Source organism: Dermochelys coriacea, chromosome 5 (assembly GCF_009764565.3).
Source record: "Dermochelys coriacea isolate rDerCor1 chromosome 5, rDerCor1.pri.v4, whole genome shotgun sequence".
NCBI classification, from domain to species: domain Eukaryota; kingdom Metazoa; phylum Chordata; order Testudines; family Dermochelyidae; genus Dermochelys; species Dermochelys coriacea.
Window position 1 is genome coordinate 83,211,492 of NC_050072.1, and position 19,486 is coordinate 83,230,977.

General features: G+C 37.7%; 1 protein-coding gene across 1 annotated transcript in view; it reads left to right on the forward strand.

Moving 5' to 3' along the window:
* ADAMTS19 (ADAM metallopeptidase with thrombospondin type 1 motif 19) overlaps positions 1-19,486 on the forward strand; it is a 286,395-nt gene that overhangs the window by 80,280 nt on the left and 186,629 nt on the right. The window contains exon 7 of the mRNA XM_038403950.2: positions 10,101-10,144. Within this exon, the coding sequence (XP_038259878.1) occupies positions 10,101-10,144 (44 nt within the window). The remainder of the gene's footprint in view (positions 1-10,100; positions 10,145-19,486) is intronic.

The window sequence follows — 19,486 nt, forward strand, 5'->3', positions numbered from 1 at the left end:
ATTTCATTTCATTTATTTTATGGGGGCACGAGAACACCACAATGTTGTTCCATTGCATTGATGCTTGACCTTAGGAGTACAAGTGTCAATGCAGTGGAAAGCAGGCAGAGGCTGGTGAAGCTCTGTGGCTCTGGTTCCAGCATAAGCTTGGCCAAGGTACTCAACTCTCTGGGCCAATGCTGAAACAGAAAATGAGTCAGCTGGAGGCAGAGTAGGGGAAGGAGTTCATCCCTTCAGATGGCTATCTCAGTTTGTGGAAAGCCTGGCACATCGCTCATCAAAGCAGCAAGGCAAGAAACAGGACGCTGACTTTCTGACAACTGCTAAATGGAGGGTGGACACCTTACCATCATTCTAGAGGAGTTCCAGCCATTTGACATCCTCAGTGCTGATAAGACCGCTTTCTTCTACTAGGGCTATCCCAACAGAAGCCTTGGCTTGCTGGAAGGAAGATTTGCAGGAGGGAAAAAAGACATGGACCGTATCACACTGCTGTGTTGTGCAAACATGGATGAGACAGAAACAGACTCTTATGGTGATCAGAAAGAGCAAGTGCCCACATTTCCTGATGGACCACTCAGAGCTGCCCAGGATCTACTGAAGCTCAGCAAATGCCGGGATAACTAGTTTGTTGTTTAAAGAGTGGCTACAGATCTGGAACAGGGATCTGTCCTATCAGACTACAATGTGTGCCTGCTGATTGACAATTGCCCAGCTCATTCAGCTAATCTAGAGCTATCACACATTGTTAAAATTCTTGCCTCCTAACACAGTTGATGGACACCAAAAACTTCAAAGTTCCCTACTGTGCTGGTCTTAAACCTCTCTTCATGCTGACTCACACTTATGAACAATGGATGTTGTTAAACAACAGCTCTGTTGCACTTGATCTTCCTAGGGAGTCATGGGCCACTGAGCCCCAGAAGAAGAAACTCCTTCAGAAAGGGAGGGTTTGCATCCACCGCTAAAAATGCTGCCTGGTGGCTGGTGTGCTGGCTGATGTTTCAGTTCCTGAAGAGCTAAGAGCAGAGGAATTTGAGGCCCTTGTCGAGTTCAACAGTCATTTGCAGGTGGAAGGTGTGCTCACTGACACAGGACTTTTGGAAACAGTAGTGGCTGTAAAGCACCCACAGGCTACTCTTGACCCACAAGAGGATAGTGCATTGGGAAAACAAACTCAAAGAGCCTTTGCTTGTGGACATTATCTACAGGATATCCCAGAATGGTGGCTTGGAGAACAGTGATGAAGCTGCTTGCAAAATTGAAAAAGATTTACAGGAGGAGGTGAAAAACCGTAAAAAGTGGGTGTTGGACAAATGTTTTTAGAAAAACTTTTTTTTCTTTGGTGCTTTTAAAAAGTTTTTATTTTATAGAATTGTGTGCCACTATACTCTTTGTGAGACACAACAAGGTGAGACTTCCTAAATTTGCTCTAAGCCCTGTGGTATACTATACAGTGTGTGTCATGTTTGGTTGGGGGTTTTTTAGAGCATTGTATTGAATTGAAAGTTGTTAATTTCACTTTGCAGTGTATTGTTGTTCCATGCTCCTATTTCTATGCATCCCCCTGAAAACAGAGCCTTCTGCTTATTGGCAATATCTGGAAAATAGCAACTTTTTGCTAGGAACTGAGAGGTTGCTAATAAGCAGAATCTACTGCATTAGTAAAAAGAGGTTATGGAGAGAGCTGGGAAAGTGGGAGAAATTGAAGCCTAAGCTGTCAGAGACCTGTCCCTTGTAACTTTGCTACATACTACACTCATCCAAACTTCTCCATACTAAACTCATCCTCCAAACCTAGCCCCACCCAGTTTTGTGGGTCATTTAGGTTAGTTCTGTGGGTCAGAGACTGTTTTCATTGTTAAATGTTTGTACACTGCCGAACACAATGATCCTTGATTGGGGTTCCTATTACTATGGTAATACTAATAAGACTACATCTAAGAAGCTTCCAAAAACTCATCAAAAGGCATCCCCAGTCTGACAGATCTAAGGAAGCCTGTCAGACTGAGACTCAAACCCAGGGTTTAACAACTGTGAGTGTGTTGGCAGGGCATGGGACTAGATGATATGGGGAAGGTGCGAGTAATGGGGAAGAATGAATGGAGAGGGGACATGGAGAGTTGCCAGGCATAGATAAGTAGGGAAGCACAGCAGTTGGTAGCAGGGCTGATGAACAGAACTAGAGAGCAGGGCTGAAGAACAAAGCTTGTTGCAAATGCTTCAAGAGTTAATTAGCAACTATATGATAGCTTTAAAAAAGAACATATTGGACTGCCCCAGTGGCCTCTGACAGATCTCTCTTCCCCACCATATCCTTGAAGGCAACAAGCAGTATTAGTGTTTCAAGCAGGAACTGGGGAGAACTTCTGGAGATCAGTCTGCCCATGCCACACAGCCCAAGTCATTTTGAAACCTAAAACTTTCACTTGACCAACTGCTCCCCTTAATATGGGCTTCACACCCAGGCCCTCGACTCCTTCATGTTTCTGGCAGCAAAAGCTGCCAGCAGCAGCTTCAGGAAGAGGCAGGGACAAACAGGCTCTTGTAGTGTATTGCCTGCAGTAGCTGTGTTTGACCCAGACCTGGCTGCAGTTCATTGGTGGGTGAAGTGACTTCTGATGTATTTCTATATTGTAAAATGCTTCTATCAGATAATCCTGTTTAAGTCTTGATTTTTCTGATTTTCTTTTTAATAATAATTTGCTTAGTTCATACCACTTTTTACCTGTGAATTACAAAGTGTTTTATGTAGAGGGGTAAATATCATTATCCCTTTGGGGAAACTGAGGCATAGAGTGGCAAAGTGACTTGAATGAGATCATATAACAGGTCAGTATCTGAGCCAAGAATTAGAGCCTAGACCTCCTGAGTTCCATTCACTAGTACTAGTCACTGGACCATACTACCTCTCATCTCAGGGCTGCTTTAGCTTTAATAGATCATACCAGCCTGGCTTGCTGACTGTGGGAATGTTTTGCTAATCCAGACTCCCTCTGCACATCGTCAAGGTTTATGGTATTGTTAACCCCATGTGTGGCTACACTTGTGTGTTTTGTTAGTTCAAAGAGTTTCATTCTGTTTTACAAACGCAGAACAGGCTCCCTTGTCATAACTCACAAACAGCCTTGGACAGTAGACCTGCTTTACTGAGAGAAATAATATTTAGACAGATGAACACCAACTGTTTACTCTATATTCTTTAAGTAGAAACCAAGTATTATAGCTTATTTAACTGTTTCTGTAGCAGGCCTTTTAAAAGTTGGCCCTTTCCTTTCTAAAGCATGAAAATGGAGCAGCAGGTCACAGAATTTTGAAATGGGGACACAATGCTCTTCGCAGGTCAATAAACTCTGTGTGTTCTGAAACACAAAAGGACTTAAAAATAAATACTGAGTATCAGATTTCTAGAGAGACTTTTTAATGGCTTTATATGTTTCACAGAAATGTGTATGCCTCACTTTTCATGGTTTCTTAGATTCTTTGACTCAACAATCAGTCAATCTAGCTTTTCTTCATGACAAAGGTTTCTGTATGAAACTATATACCAAACTTTTCTACCACACTTTTATCTTCTACATGGGCAAAATAGGCTGTAGTGTTTACAATAGATATGTTGTCAAATGGATTAGTTTCCTTTCATTTAGAATAGTCCTCCTTGAGTGCATGGTTTTTGTCTGGTTCTATTTTTCTAGTGGAAGGCTTATTCTGATGAAACAATTACATGTTTAATGTAAAGCCATAGAAGGAAAGAAGAGAGAGAACAAGTGTGTTGAAAAGGGGATTAAAAAAAAGTAGATGGGAATGGGGCTTTATTATAAGGAGAGGTTAAGAATTAAGAGAGAAATTGCTTTAAGGTCCCTCTTGTTAAAACAATCTGATGTACGCTTAATTGATTAACACATCATTTTAAAGATTTTCATATACAGAAATATTTTTTCTCTTTGAAGAAAACTCACATTGATGCAACAAGGTACACCATGTTATTTAAGTCTTCAACTGTGGCTGCACTGAGAGAACCCAGATCCAGTGGTTGTTTAGGGAGCATTATCGTCATGTCTCCATCCTTGCCGAATATAAGCTTGCATGGAGGGTGGAATTGAAGGCAGGACAGAGGAAGGCCCAGGGGATCCACAGTTACTATCTGTATGCCTGGGATTTTATGTGGCTCCAACATTGAGGTATCTGAGTACCTCTCAAGTACCATACAAATGATGTACCACATTTAGCTGCTGCTCCAATCCACAGCTGGCTGTTGTGCAACGCAATGTACTGTGATGTGTCTGAATGTGCATTAGAAGAGCTTCTGTATACACACAGAAAGAAAAAATGTTAAATAAAAAAGTACTGTTACCTACTAATATTGTCCACATAGTTTTGTTTTTGTGACATAAGCAGAAACTTAATTGGTAGATGCAGAGAGCCAATGATCCATATACCAACCTACCCTTTGTTTAGCTTACTGTACAGCATACTTTTAAAAAATTGGAGTTTTCCTTTGCAACTGACTTTGATTAGAAAATTATTTGTACTTGCCTTCAATATCTAAAAAGATTTCACCTTAAGTTATATAGGATAGAACTTCTAGTTAAGTGGAATAATAATAATAGGCATTTAATTCATGTAAAGTAAATGGCAACTTTTTATAAATATAGATAATTGATACAAAATCATACTTTTGAAACATTAATCCTCACAACACTTACAGCATGCTGTAGGTTGGTATGTATTACTGTTTCCACATTATCGAGAAACTAAAGCAGTGGGTCCAATTACTTACCAAAATCTACTTAGGAGAATATGCACCAAGGCTAGGATTAGAACTCATGAGGAATTCATGTTTTCTCTCGAATGGAGGGAGTGGGCTATAACAGCTTTACATATTCTGCTTAGAATATTCTCCCACTCCTAGTGACTCATCACATATTAACCTACCTACATCAAATTTATAGATTCATAGATTTTAAGGCCACGAGGGACCATTATGATCATCTAATCAGACTTTTTGCATAAAACAGAACTAGAGCTGGGTGAAATTTTTTGGATGGAACTTTTTTTTTAACTGAAAATGCAGATTTTGGTTTAATGATACAGTTGTGAATTTTGTAGTTCAAAATAGTGAATTTTTGCCTAAATATAGACAGAAAGAAAAGAATATTTGAAACCTTGTCACCAGTCATACACAAAGATCCAAAATAGGGCATTTGCTAGTATAGTGAAAATATTTGCCATGAAGGGGTCTATTAATCGTAACTGTAGCTAATAAGGGCCACGTGACTTGTGAAAACATGTTGCTTGGGCAATTGTCCCATAGTTCCTAATATCCGAAATCAACATGAACAAAAAGAATTAGTAGTGGCATTACTTTTTCTTTCATAAAGAACCCAGCTCAGTGTCTGTTCTTACAACTTTGCATAGCTTGAAACATTAGAAGTTAGGAGAATTGAAAATAAGAGATGATTCAGAAGTTTTATTCTGAAGATTTGGTAGGCTGATTAAGATTATTATTTTTCTTGTGTAAATTTTGTTAGGAAACTGTCGACCAGTTTGAATTTAGACATACTAACTGCACTTTTGTTGACAAGTCTGCTTACAGCACAAAAGTTAAATACATCTAAAAATGGCAGCTTGGCACAAAACTATATATGGAGATTAGATTTGAGGGGGTTTTATATATTTTTCCTCTGCTGCCATTCCCCATCCTCTTTTATGCATCCCTGCTCTGTATCAAACTGCTGGTGTTTTATATGTATATTTTTTAAACAAAAGATTCCAATATAATGGGAGGCTTTAACTTTGAAAGTGGGATATTTAATCTTTGCATTGCCCCAATGACCTTCTATAATGCTATATTTAATGGGTTTAAAAGTTTACAAGTTAAGTATAATTTATTAAAATGACAGACTAGTAGTTGCCTGCTCCTGCCTAAGCTTCTTTTGTCCCATTAGTCACCTTATTTAAGCCTGAAAATCTGTCATAAATCTCATAAAAGTTCCACTTTGAACAAGGGACTATTCTCCTCTCCATAAGCATGCTAAATCATTATTAACATTAATGGAAGTTGCATGCTTGGTACAGATGGGAGAAGAGACTTGAGTGGAACTTTACTATAGTTTCCAGTCTTCAAATGTTCGATTGCTCTTTAAATTAGGCAAAATATATCATCATTATCAGAAATGAAATCAAGTGGGAGTGTAAATTGAAGAATGCAATGGTGGTGGTTAAATTATAAAAACTATTTTTTTAAGGCAAAACATACATGTTATATCTCTCCTTCCTTGGGGCATGATAATTGCTCTAGGATTAGAGTCTTGAGTGATAAACTTCACATGAGGTGACTTATTTACTTAGATAATTGTGGGGCTTAAAAAGTAAAAGCTTTAAAAAGTAACTATTAAATGAGCAGAATTTCACTGATATCGCTGAATGTTTTTTTAATGTCAGAACTATTGTTTTTATTGGATTTTAAAAATAGACTTACTATTTGATAAACATGATCAATTAGTGATCATTTTGTTCAACTTTATTACAGAGTAATTTTTGCAGCTAATGTATTTCTTATGCCCCTTATCAATCTGAGCATTTTATTTTTATTTATTTGTATTCTGTCCCTGAAAATTTTTGTGCACATCTTATGTATGCGGACACTAGTCCTCTGATGTATTATACCTAGGGAAGGAGAGAGAAAGAAAAGCAAACAAATCATATCAATGATTGTACCTTTCTCTGGGCCTCCCATGCATTTTGTATGAGTTATTTATACCACAAGATATTTGGCATAGGGACCATGTCATCTCTTGTTTTTTGTGCTTGAGCATGCTGGCATGTAACAAATGTGAGTGGGGAGAAGGGAGAGCCTGTTACATATTCAATACAAGTAAACATGTTTCAATGATGACAACACACATATGGAGAACACAGATACATTCTTTGTAAAGGCTTCCTACAGGAATCAGGAAACAACTGCTGAATGAGTCATTTATAGGTATATCTAGAGCATCATAAAACTTTACCAAGGGGCCTGTTCTCAAATGTAATGCACCCTCATTCTTGGAAATTAAAGGATGTGTTACATTTTTTCATTGTTAGTTAGGACCCAAGAACTGTTTATTTCCAAGATATAACAGTTTCCCCAAACTCCCATAGTGAAATTCTGGGATGCATAGTTCAGACAAAAAGGGAAAATAATCCCTGTTCATATATAAAAATAAATTTATACAGTAAACAAAAGGCTCTTTAGACATTGGAAAATTAAAATTTTTGTAATCTTCTGTCTCTGTTACATTCAAGGATCTGTTCTCCCTTTTTTCCTGCTTGCAACAACAATTAATAATAATGGTTGGGGAGATGGAGGTGTGATGGTAGCAGGGGAATAGGAGCTTAGGTCCTCAGACTGTTGATACATATGCGCACAAGCTTGACCATAGGTACTATATTTCTTATGGTTTTGCCATGTTGCTTAACAGCACAATAGGTCCCTTGGGTGACATAGCATAAGACAAAGAATTATGTTACAACCAGTGTATTAATATGATATATTGCAGGTTAGAAAAAATAAAAGAATCCTCTGCATCTGATTAGTTTCCTCTTCATCATTTTTGGCTCCAAGCCCAAGGTTCATCTCAATGGGTTCCTAGATTATGCTGGGGGTCTGTAGTCCTTGGTGGTTTTCTCTTCTATTTTTTGCTTTTCTCAGGGTTGAAAATAAAACTTCTCTCTTACTGGTATGGGGTGGGGGTGGGGCCTCAGGTGGAAGGGGCAGGGCTGGGGGGGAGGTCAATATCCCCCAGCCAGCCAGCCCGCCCACACTGCCTGGGGCTCCAGCGCTGATATAAAGGGCCATGGGCTCTGGGCGCTGTGGCTACCTCCGCAGCAGCTGGAGCCCTGAGCCCTTTTAAATCACCGTCCCTGGGGTAGCTGCTCCTTTTGCCCCACGTTGGCAGTGGCTCGGGGGTGGGGGAAGGAGAAAGGGGCAGGAATGTTATAGCGCTGCCGTGGCAGTGCTTTAAGCAGGGTCCTTTAAAGTGCTGCCATGGCAGCGCTTTAAAGTCAGCAGTAAGGGCCGGTACAGGTGGCCGCTTTTTACCAGTACGCCGTACCGGCCCGTACCGCCTTACTTTCACCTCTAACTTTTATGTTCCTAAATTATCCAGAAGAAAGGGACTGGAGAACTCAAAGGCATTCATTTACTGCTTTCTCTCCCTAGTGATATTGCTTTGATCAAGTGTCTGAAGTTCATCAGCCTGTGCAGCTAGTCTCTTGAGGCTGCTCTTGCACCCAAATCACATACATGAAAGTGGGCTTCACTATAAAAATATTTTTATTTTAAAGTGTTGGTTTGGTTTCTTTTAATCCAATCACTATTATGTTTTGTTTAGTTGCATTCGTAAAAATGTAGCTCTGTTGTCTTCCTCTCCCATCCCAAGTACCAGAAATTCTCTTGCATACACTAGCAATCATCTGATCATTGCAAAAATATTTAGCTAAGATGTGAGGTAATAGTTGGAAAAAAATTCTGTTTGCCTAATGAATTACCTGGTGGACTTTCATAATAAACTAATATTTTATTGTAGAAATGGACAATGGAAAACAATACACCTTGATTGCCACACTCAATTGCAAATTTAGGGCTTTTGCATAATAATGAAAGATATAACATTTTGTTGGAATGTGAGGATATATGGATTATGTCTATGGGGTCATTTTTCAGGATGAGTGCATATCCATAGGGTATCAAAAGGGTTAATATAACAATTAGTGATTAGTCAGCTCATATGAATAAATGCATAGATTAAAACTTATAAATTATATTTATAAATGTGCAGACTCCTCAAGGGCCTTATTCACAGAAACTGTTTAGTAGCCTGAATTGCTATTGGAACCAGGCATGCTGCAAATGCACTATGCAGAAATGTTCACTGAGTAGTTCAAGAGTTACCCAACTTCCATTGATATGGCAATATATACCTACATACAATGAGTATTAAAATAATATGAGGCATCTCTGCCCTAAGCAGTCTGTTCAAAAGTATAGAGGAGTATCACCCATGGTATAACACATGCAACAGTGTGTGTATATGTGTGTGTGTATGTGTATATAAATTAAAAGCAAATCTGTAGGATTTCCCTTGAATATAAAAATATTTTCACTTTATTTCATACCTAATTCAGCACTCATATTTCATTTTAAAATGTTTCCTCTTGTCTAATTTCCCTTTAAAACCAACAGATTGGCATCAGTTAGCTTTAAAATCAACATCCCTTTCATCAACCTACCTGTAAATACTAATCTCTTATTAATAAGATGCCAAACTCTGCCATTGGATATGTTTATCCATTTTACCAGCCATTTGTCTTTAAGAACAAATAAAATAGATGTGATAGTGTCAGACTAGTTCCTAGCAGATGTTTATTAACATGGGAGTAAAAAACTTGTCTGAATTGGCACAGATAAACATTGATATTTATGGAGATACATGTATAAAAACTGGATATATAGTAGCTACTATATATATAGTACTACAGGGAAGCTACACAAGACTTGAACTGCAAGCTTTCTGTTATTTCAAAACAAGATGCACTGGCAGAGAATCTTTCCAGAATATGTCCAGATTATGCTTCTTTCTAGCAATTTTATTCTCTTAAAAAAGCACAAATACCATCAATAATTCAATGCTTCTAACAATGATAAAACAAATATTGCTTTGGGTTGTAATCTTAAGCATTTCTGATTTTTTTCCTTAAAATAAAAGGAAACATAAGAGAATTAGAGTTTGGTAAAGCTAGCTCCACTGACTAGAAGTACATTTCAGGAGATCAGAGAATTGTGAAACAACCAAGATTTATGACCCATGTAGTTTAAATGTGAGGTACGTTTTTGTTACCTGATTAACCTTAAATCTGCTCTGTGGATAAACTAATATTAAAGTGTTCTCATTAATTCCAGCATTTGCTTCACTATGCTCCTTGTTGAGTTAATGGAGCCTTGCAGTTATTCACTGAGCCATACAAAATATGTGCAATGGGTCACACAATCATTACTGATCTAACACTACGGCTTGCCTAAAATTTGTCTTTTTTCCCCCCTCGCCCAATTCTAGGAAGGATTTCTGCGTACATAAAGATGAACCATGTGATACTGTTGGTAAGTAAATAAATGTAAAACGTATTTATATATATGTTTAGTCTTATAAAGTCAGTATTGTGTAAATATATAATGTTGAGTGAATGCGTCAACATTTGCGGATGAATATTTATGACTAGTTAATGCAAAAACTGTTTAAAATTGCTATGATAAACAGTCTGGATTTGTGCCTGTCATTAACAAAACAATGTAACAAAGTGAAAAAACTTTGACTTTCTAATCTTTTCATTTTAACAGATTCTTCAAACCATTTTTTCTTACTCCCGTGCCAGTTTAACACTTTCATATTGTGTTTCCAGTAAATTTGAATTAAGAACATTAAACTAAAAGGGATGTTCATAGTTTATTTAAAATGTAGCAGATATCTTTTTGGTCACAAGATATCTTAAAAAATGATTATGCCTTAGATACAATATATCTTAATAGTGTAGCTTTTTAGAAGCACACAAGAATATGTCAAATACTATTTAAGACATTTTTTGCACCATTCAATTAAAAATGGACACTTATTGTACTACACGTACCTTAATGTGGTACTTGCCATATTCCCTATACTTACAATGGGACATAACTGAAATTTAATAAATGTAACTACTTTAGGAGTCATATATCCAGTTTTAATGGCACTGTAAACAGTGTCCTCAGTTGAAATGCCACCATGTTAGAGACTGAGTCAACCCCAGAAGACAATATACTCCTATCCAAGCATGTAGTGTTCAGTGTCCTGAAACAAGTAGAACTTGAACTCAAGTGACTCTTTCCCACACCAGTGAGACAACCATTTTCATCACCAGCTTTGGCAGGAGAAGTCTATAGTGCGTACCATGTGAAAGTACACATTTACCATCCACAGTAGCTGATGGCACTGTCCATGCTAGTAAGACAGCTCTGCAGTACCAGCTTTAGTGAGAGAACTGAGGTGTGCCATGTTGGACATCAAGGTTACATAATGAGACCTAGTTTAAGTGGGTAAAGATTCATTACAGTCAGTGGAGTGATATCTTTTTACCGCAGGTCAGAATTTGGTTCCTAGCACCCATAATGACAGTTCAAGTGTAGTCACAATTATTCAGTATACAGGTAACTTCAACAAAATTAAGACAGGACAAGTGGCTGTTTAACCATTTTGAATTTACAGAAAAGAAAAGTTTTGTAGGGTGTGACTTTGTCTGTAAGGCACAGGATTAAGGAGTAGTAGGAACGTTTTGCCTGATTCACAGCAGTAGCATTTAAAGATGTTCCTTATGACTTAGATTGTTTGTCATTGACTCTAGTGTTGTTCCTTACTGAGTTTTCATTCCAAAGGTATGTGTCTGTGTGGTCGAGTTGGATGGGGCACTTCAGTGCTGTAGTGTCTATCTTAGCGGTCAGGGATTTGTACTGCTCATTATTTCTTCCACTTGTTGGCCTCCTAGTTGGGTAAGGTTTTTTTGTATAAGTACGTTTTTGGAAGTTGGCAAGAGTTGATTCATGGTGCTTGTTTCTTCTTGCCTTGTGATGGGAGAATATCTATTTTCACCTGAAGGAGACAGTTATCTGACCAGGAAGTTCTTACATTTCTTATATCTACATTCAGGCTGAGGATCTTGGTCCAGAGTACAGGCAGTGCGTCCGGGTCTGGAAACTACCCATGACAAATCTTAGATGGAGGGTTCAGATGGGAAGCTTAATGCTGTTGTATCTGAGGCATAGTTTGCATGGATATTGAAATCTCCCATGATGATGAGCCTTCTGAATTTAACGATCATTTTGCCTGCATTTCTGTCAGGTCAGTTGGAAAGCTTTTGGTATCTAGAGATTTGTAAATTAATAGGATGCTTGGAATAGTCTTGTGCCTGGATTTCACATATAAAGAAGATGCACTCAAAGCATTTTTTTCCAATTAAGCTTTAACTTCATTTCAGTTCTGGAGAGAATAGAATGTCTATTTTGTCTCCAGATTTGTGTTTGTGGGCCTGAATCTGTAGTCTATACAGTAGGTGAGCAGACAAGATGAGCTAGTACTGGACCTGCAGAGTTAATAAACCAGATTTCTTGATGCAGACCAAGTGAGGCGATTAATTGGTGATAAATACATGGAAAGTTTAGAGTTTGTTGTCTGCTGATGTAGAGTTGATCGATATAAAGGTCCTTCTGATTTGGTACTGTGGGAGGTGACTGACTGTACCAAACTGACATTGGCTGATGTTTTTGATATTTATTTCTTCTTTTATAATTTATATTGATAGGTGGGTGGTCTGCCTGATTGGCAGTATTGGTGAACTAGTGGTGTGTCAAATACCTTGAGTGGCAAGACTTTCCAGGGGGCTGAGTTAAGCCATATTGTGAAGTGATGGTGACATAGTTTTGCTTTAGATTAGTTCAAAATGGAATCCTGAGAGACTGGTGATCTTTTTGCAGTAGCGAAGGGAAGAAACAAGGAGCCATTGAGCAGCTCAAGCCCTTTGTCCAGTTGTAACAGTAGTGCCATTGTGGAGGACTGGTGAGGATAACTGGCAGAAGGAATAAAGCTCTGTGAGAGTCTTTGCTTGGGGTCTAGCTCATGGGCAATAGCTCTTTTGATTCTTTTCTGGGATTGGGGCTACATGGAGTGTCACAGCCTCAGTTTCAGAATTTGTAAATCAGTAGGGAAGTGAAGTCACAGTTTACTGAATATGTTCTTTAGGTATTTCTGGAGCTGCTGCACTCCTACCTTGGAAAAAGGGGGAAGTTTAAAAAAATGGAAGCTGTTATCCTCAAGGTACGGAAGGCAGGGTGGTCCATCTCCTGTTGTTCCAACTGTTGTCATGTGCCAAATGAATTCTTAGTTCCCCAAAGAAGTGGCTAAGAATATGAAGTTTCCCTGTGATCTGAAATACTATTTTTTTCTATAAAATAAATCTATTATTTCCCCCATGCAGAGTATAGAGTACTGTGGGGCATAGTTAGAAGGACAGATTTCTTTCTAGCTAAAATCAGTGATAATCTACTAATTAGCCTTTGGAATGGTGCTGAAGACTAATTATAACTTTGTGCCCTTTTCTTGGAGGTTGGGACTATTGCCTCTACAGTATACTACATCTCTGCCTGGCTAGGAACAAGACTGTTACATCAATGTTATAAGGATTATAGAGCTAGATGTAAATCTTGGGGCAGGAGGGCATCCTTAAGTGCATGAGTGTCTTAATTTAGCATCCTTGATTTTGCTTTTACTAGGTTCTGTAAATCACAAAGTTGATTTTAGGTTTAGATTAGATGGTAAGCAAAAGTTCTATAGAAAGTAAGTAAGAGAAGTTTGATCTTACAATAAATCTTCACATAACATGTTTATAGGCAAAAAGAGATGGTACATTCCAGGAATGCTTAACATGCTATAAATTACAGCATTTGCCAAAAGAAGTCAATGAAAAATGCTAATGTAATATCAACTGAACAATTCCCAGCTGTCCAAAGATTACAAAAAATATGGACACATCAGAATACACATTTTTATCTTGTGTGGCAAGGAGAGTGATAAGGCAGCTCAATGTGAAACATTAATATAACCATCCGTGTTATTCACCCTACCTGATTCCTACAGCTTGTGTTTTCAGTATGATACCCAATAACAAAATGGAGAACAAAGAAAGGAACCTTGAAGGAAGATTATTAAAGGAGGGGTTGTATCAACTGATGGGTATTGTCATGTCAGACTCTAATTCTTCCCAGTGATGGGCACTAGACAGATAATTGTTGGATTTTGTGCTAATTCATTAAATGCCATCACTGCTCAAGTTGTTATTTTAGGTTTGACTTGAGTACACATTTTACCAAGATGAATAAATGTCAGTATTGAATTATATAATCTACATTTGAGTGTCTTTGTATGGCAAGGAAACCAAAGTTTTAAGAGCCTGCTATCTTGCTTTGCACAAAGTTCTATGTTGAGTGCTGCTTCTTGAAGTATTTTATTCATTGTGTCTTATTAAAATTAAAAAACTACTTGCATACCATGCTGACAGGTGCTATAGAAAACAGGAGAGAGGTTTTTTTTTCTTTTTTCCTAGTTCTTGTCTGTTCTGGTAAGAGTTATTTGTAACAACAGTAGGTTCAAAATTTTCAGATGGAAATCATTTTTTGATTTGTTGTGTCCCTTTTAAAATAATATTACTAACTTGTTCTTGTACGTCTGAATTTACCCCTTGTCCATAGAGGAGCCGGTGGAGGGAGTGGTTCCTTCCCCTTCGTGACCTGGCTATTCCTTGCTTCTATGGTTGGCCCTATGAAGGGCCATTTGTCTGCTTCCCCTGTCTTATCCTATTCTTTGCTAGGTCTTGCTGAAGGGCATGTGTGTGGGCAAATTCCTTCCCCTTCTGCTACTCAGATCTTCTTACCAGTCCCAGGGTCTCTTTCATTCTCCTGGGCTCCCTGAAGAGAGATAGTGGGGAACAGAGACACCTCTCAAGTCCATAGAGGGGCTTTGGTTAAGGGGCACATTGCCCTTTTGTAGTCCACCATTTCTTCTCTTTCCCTGTCCCAAAGAGGCTGTTATTGAGTTGTGTAAGCAGGATGAGCTTTTGAAGAAGACTTGTTTTTCTGTTTGCTTCTTGTAGATGTCTATTCCTGCAAAAATACATGGTACAACTGATTCTTCATTTAAAAAGAATTGATACAACAGGAATTACGCACATCAATATTCATGGGGAAAATACATTTTATAACCAATTAATTGGATGAAAAAATAATATATGAAAACAACTGTAGTATAGAGAGAAATTACGCTGACTAATAATGTTCTGAAATCAAATATTTGTGCATTATTAAATTTAAATAATAGTCCATGTCTTAGATTTTGGAATTATCTAGAGGGGAGCTAATTTTCAACTCATACTTCTGGATTTTTTGTTAGATGGATCCAAATGAAGGTTAAAATCATTAAACAAAACTCCTAAAGTGGTCATTTAAAATTATTGTAACTTATACACAGATTTAATTAACAAATCTAGTTGCTATTTCTAAGGAAAAAATATTCTGTACTTAAAAAGTAAGTCCTGTAAATTTGGAGGAAATCACTGGTCCAGGGGAATTGCAAGAGTGATTGTGCACAAGCAGATAGATGTACCATTGGCAGGTTGTTGTTTTATGAATGCCATTCTTCCATTTTATAATAAATTATCAGTTGCATTCCCTGGAGGCAATACTTTTTCTAAGTCTGTACTGAAGATTGAAATTTTCAAACATTAGTTGCTATGCACCTGAATCTTATTATTGTACTATGCACTGTGTTGCCTGATTTTTCAGGTTATATTGCCTCTGATACCACCTCAGAAGTCCACAGGTGTACAACACATGTGCTACATAAAATCTTGCATTTGTAGTCACTGTTTCTAAAAGATTGATGGCAGCTAGAAAAGTGTCCTTGTGACACTGAAAAGTGGAAAACAAAAGCAAGTATTTTCAGTTTTAGTTTACTCAAATCTATTTTTGCTTGTTTTGCAGACTATTTAACTGAAGTGTGTCAGAAAAGGATCAAAGCTTTTCTTGGTATCTATAGACTGGACTCCAGTTTATCCATTATGTTGAAATGGAGTCATTTTATAGGTGAATTTTGCTTGAGAAACTGAACTTAAAACTTGGTCATTTCAGCAATAACTTTATCTTTGCAGCAGATGGAGATACTTTTTATTAGCTTTAAGTCAACATAGCTATGTAGCCCTATAGAAACAAGCTTACAAAACTGATTCCGTTTGCTTGTAATCTCCCAGCCCCATTTGAATTTACCAAGTAATAAGAAGTCTCAGAATGGCAAATGAAGCTTTCCTGATTCTATAAGAAAGACAGTTTCCCCAGTGCTTTATGGATGTCAGAGGAGTATGTGCAGAGTTCTCCTGAAGAGGAGATAATTAAATAGAGGTTCCTGCCAAACAATATTGCATTGCTTTGCAAATTTAGTCTTTCACAGTTTTATGATCTTAGATGACATTGCAAAAATGCACATTTTACAGGCATACTAATACTTGTTTTGGGTTCAGAGCCCTCATATATTCTTTTCATTTGTTAAAGCACCAACAATAAAACCATTGTTGCCCAAAGCTGTATCTTTAAAATGTTTGCTAGAAAAATGTTTATATGAAAATACCATAATAATGTCTAAGTAGCCCAGGAATTATGACATTAAAGACATTATGACATATAAAGACTCTGTGTGCTATTTCAGGAATTTAGTATAAATTACTGTATTATGAAGAACTTTAACTTGGTTATAGCTGAGTGTTGTACAGCAGTAAGCTAACAGGAGAAAATTCAAAAGGCCATCAAGTCCCCATTCTCAAGTAAAGTACCTCAACTAGCATACAAGATACAAATGACAACTGGTAGTTAAACAACCAACTACAAAAATAAACTGCATGAAACAAACTAAAATGGAAGAAAAAGATTTCTGTCTCATCCAACGAAGTGCCATTGATGGATTTTTCTGTATCCTAAGGGGAAGAGCTGGGTCAAAGTTATAGACCGTTTGGGTATTTCTACACAGCAATTAGACACCTACAGCTGGCCTGTGTCAGCTGGCTCAGGCTAAGGGGTTGCTTAATTGCAGTGTAGGACTCGGGCTGCAATTAAGCTATCAGACCCTCTCACCTCACAGGGTCCCAGAGCCGCAGCTCCAACCCAAGCCCAAACATCTACACTGCCATTAAATAGCCCCTTGCCTGAGCCCCACCAGCCCAAGTCAGCTGCCATGGGCCAGCCGTGGGTTTTTAATTGCAGTGTAGACATCCCCTTCGTACAGAACACCTAGCCTTCTATTCTCTTGTCTGTGTTCCATGGGACAGTCATCAGGTCCGGCCCTGCCTACCAAGATTTGACAGAAATAAATTGTCAGGCAGATCTTCATGGTCCAACAAAACTTAAGTCTTGATATTCTAAAAGTAAACCCTTGTGGCCTGCTTGCCAGATAACAATCAGCCAGAGAAGCACACGAGCATTATTACATACATAAATTTAAATAATAAAAAAAATCCTCACACAATATTCCTGTGGGGAAAGGAAGGGACCAAAAAAAAAAAAAAAGAGGAAGAACCATGTGTCACATACTAGTTACACTGCCTAACAGGCTACTAGAAAATGCTCAAATGCCACCATGGTGGACACAGTATAAGAACCTAAATAGAACAGAAATACTGAAATAGGTGTGCAATAAGTACGTTTTTCAAAAACTACTCCAGCGAGACACCATTGGAGGACATAGAGGCATGTATTGATGTAAAATATCTGTATCTGGAACTATAGAAAGTTACTTCTGAATATTTCAAAGCTGAAAACAGCTAATTTTGACCACCATTGAAAAATCGATGTTCTGTTCTGTTTCAGCAGTAAAAAAATTATTCCAGGTTTCCAGTTTAAAACCAGAATAGGTGGGTAGTGACTGAAATTTGTTACCATCTGGCCACACCTAGTCACTAGAAGGCTTAGATGATAATTCAGATTAGGGTTTCTCTGGGTTTGATTTCTGTATAACCAGATTTGTTTTGTTTCTTTTGTTGTAAATATTGCATTCTGAACAACTGGAGGAATACAAGCCATCTGAAGTATTGTTAAGGTTCAGGACTGAATGAGCAAACCTCAAGAAGTTGTTCTGCCAGGGCAAGAGTAAGACACATATATTAACTTAGTACCATGCTATTTGAGTCCTGTATGTTCTCTGACATGTCTCCAGGGCTGTTGCTCTGGTATATTTCATGGGGACTAAATTCACAAAAACAATAAAAGGTATCTGAACATTTTGAACTCTCACCATCTGCATTGGCCATGCCCCTTCCATAGAAAGTGAAACCACCACAAATACAAGATCCTCTAGATGTGTCTCCTGCAAAAGAAAGACGGTTTTGTAGCTAAAGGACTGGATTAGAATTTAGGCATTTTGGGTTCAGTATTTAGCCTTGCAAAAGACTTCCCGTGTGAATGACTTCCATTGTGTGATCTTGGGTAAATCACTTAATCTTTCAGCCTCAGTTTCCCATCTGTGCAATAAGGATGATAATAGTTTCCTATCTTACAGTTATATTGTGATCATAGATTAATTGATATTTGCAAAGTGGTCCAATACTACAATGGAGAGAGAGTTTTTCTTGAATTTGGATTTTTTTCATATAAAATTTTTATATAATTGATGGAACAACGGGTTGCAAATATTTACTCAGCTTTGCTTATTTTTCTCAGAGCATCAGACTTTTAATCTGAGGGTCCAGTGTTCATGTCCCTGTTAGGGCCAAAAGCTTTTTTGGGTGGAGGGATAGCTCAGTGGTTTGAGCATTGGCCTCCTAAACCCAGGGTTGTGAGTTCAATCCTTGAGGGGGCCATTTAGGGATCTGGGTCAAAAATTGGAGGATTCGTCCTGCTTTGAGCAAGGTGTTAGACTAGATGATCTCCTGAGGCCCCTTCCAATCCTGATATTCTATAGTGACTATGAAGTACAGCAGCTACACTTGAATGTTGTAACTTGATGTTGCTACTAGAGACTCACCTGCATAAGAAAATATTTTTCAGATGGCAGCACATATGAATATAAAAATGTTTTTCCTAAACTCTAAAAACTTTTAGTTGATATTTCTGAATAGTTCTACTCTCCATTTGTATTTCTCTTGAGCTTTGTAATACTAGCATTTAATAACTGAATAACTAACAACAATGTTTAACCAAGAGTCTGTGGCTTTTTAAAATTTCTTTCTTTCTCTTGCAACTTTTCTAAGGTGTATTGTTTAATGTCATTTGAGCTATACATATATTTAGCTTTCTAGGAAGGATCTCCATATGGTAGAATATTAGTCCATTAACATGTTTCTGTTATAAAAATAAGTTTAACATACAAAATATTTCAGTCAATTAAAGGAAGTCTGACTTACACAAATTGCACACTAAGACTCCAGTTGATGTCTGTCAGGAAGGCTGCAGAATAGAGCCCTAATTAGATCCAAATAAATTTAAAACAAAAATTGGGTTTATGATATCATGAACCATCAGATTAATTAGTGCTATCAAAACCCCATGTTGCACTTTATTGGGGAAAAACAGTGTCAGTTTGTTTTAACTTCTTTCCCTTTCTGATGGATGTACACAGTTCCTTGGGCATGATAATCCTACCTTTGGTGTAGCAATCTGAGGGTTATTATTACTACAGTGCAAAGGAAATACACTTTCATTTTGATTAGTCCACATTTCCTCTCTGGATTTGGAGATTATGTTATAGAAAATCTGTTCTGTTTTATTGCATTTGAGGGGTGAAATCCTCGCCCCATTGAAGTTATTGGCAAAACTCTCTTTCATTCAATGGAGCCAGGATTTCACCCATGGGTTTTGGGAGTGTGCTTTCATACTGTGCTGTAA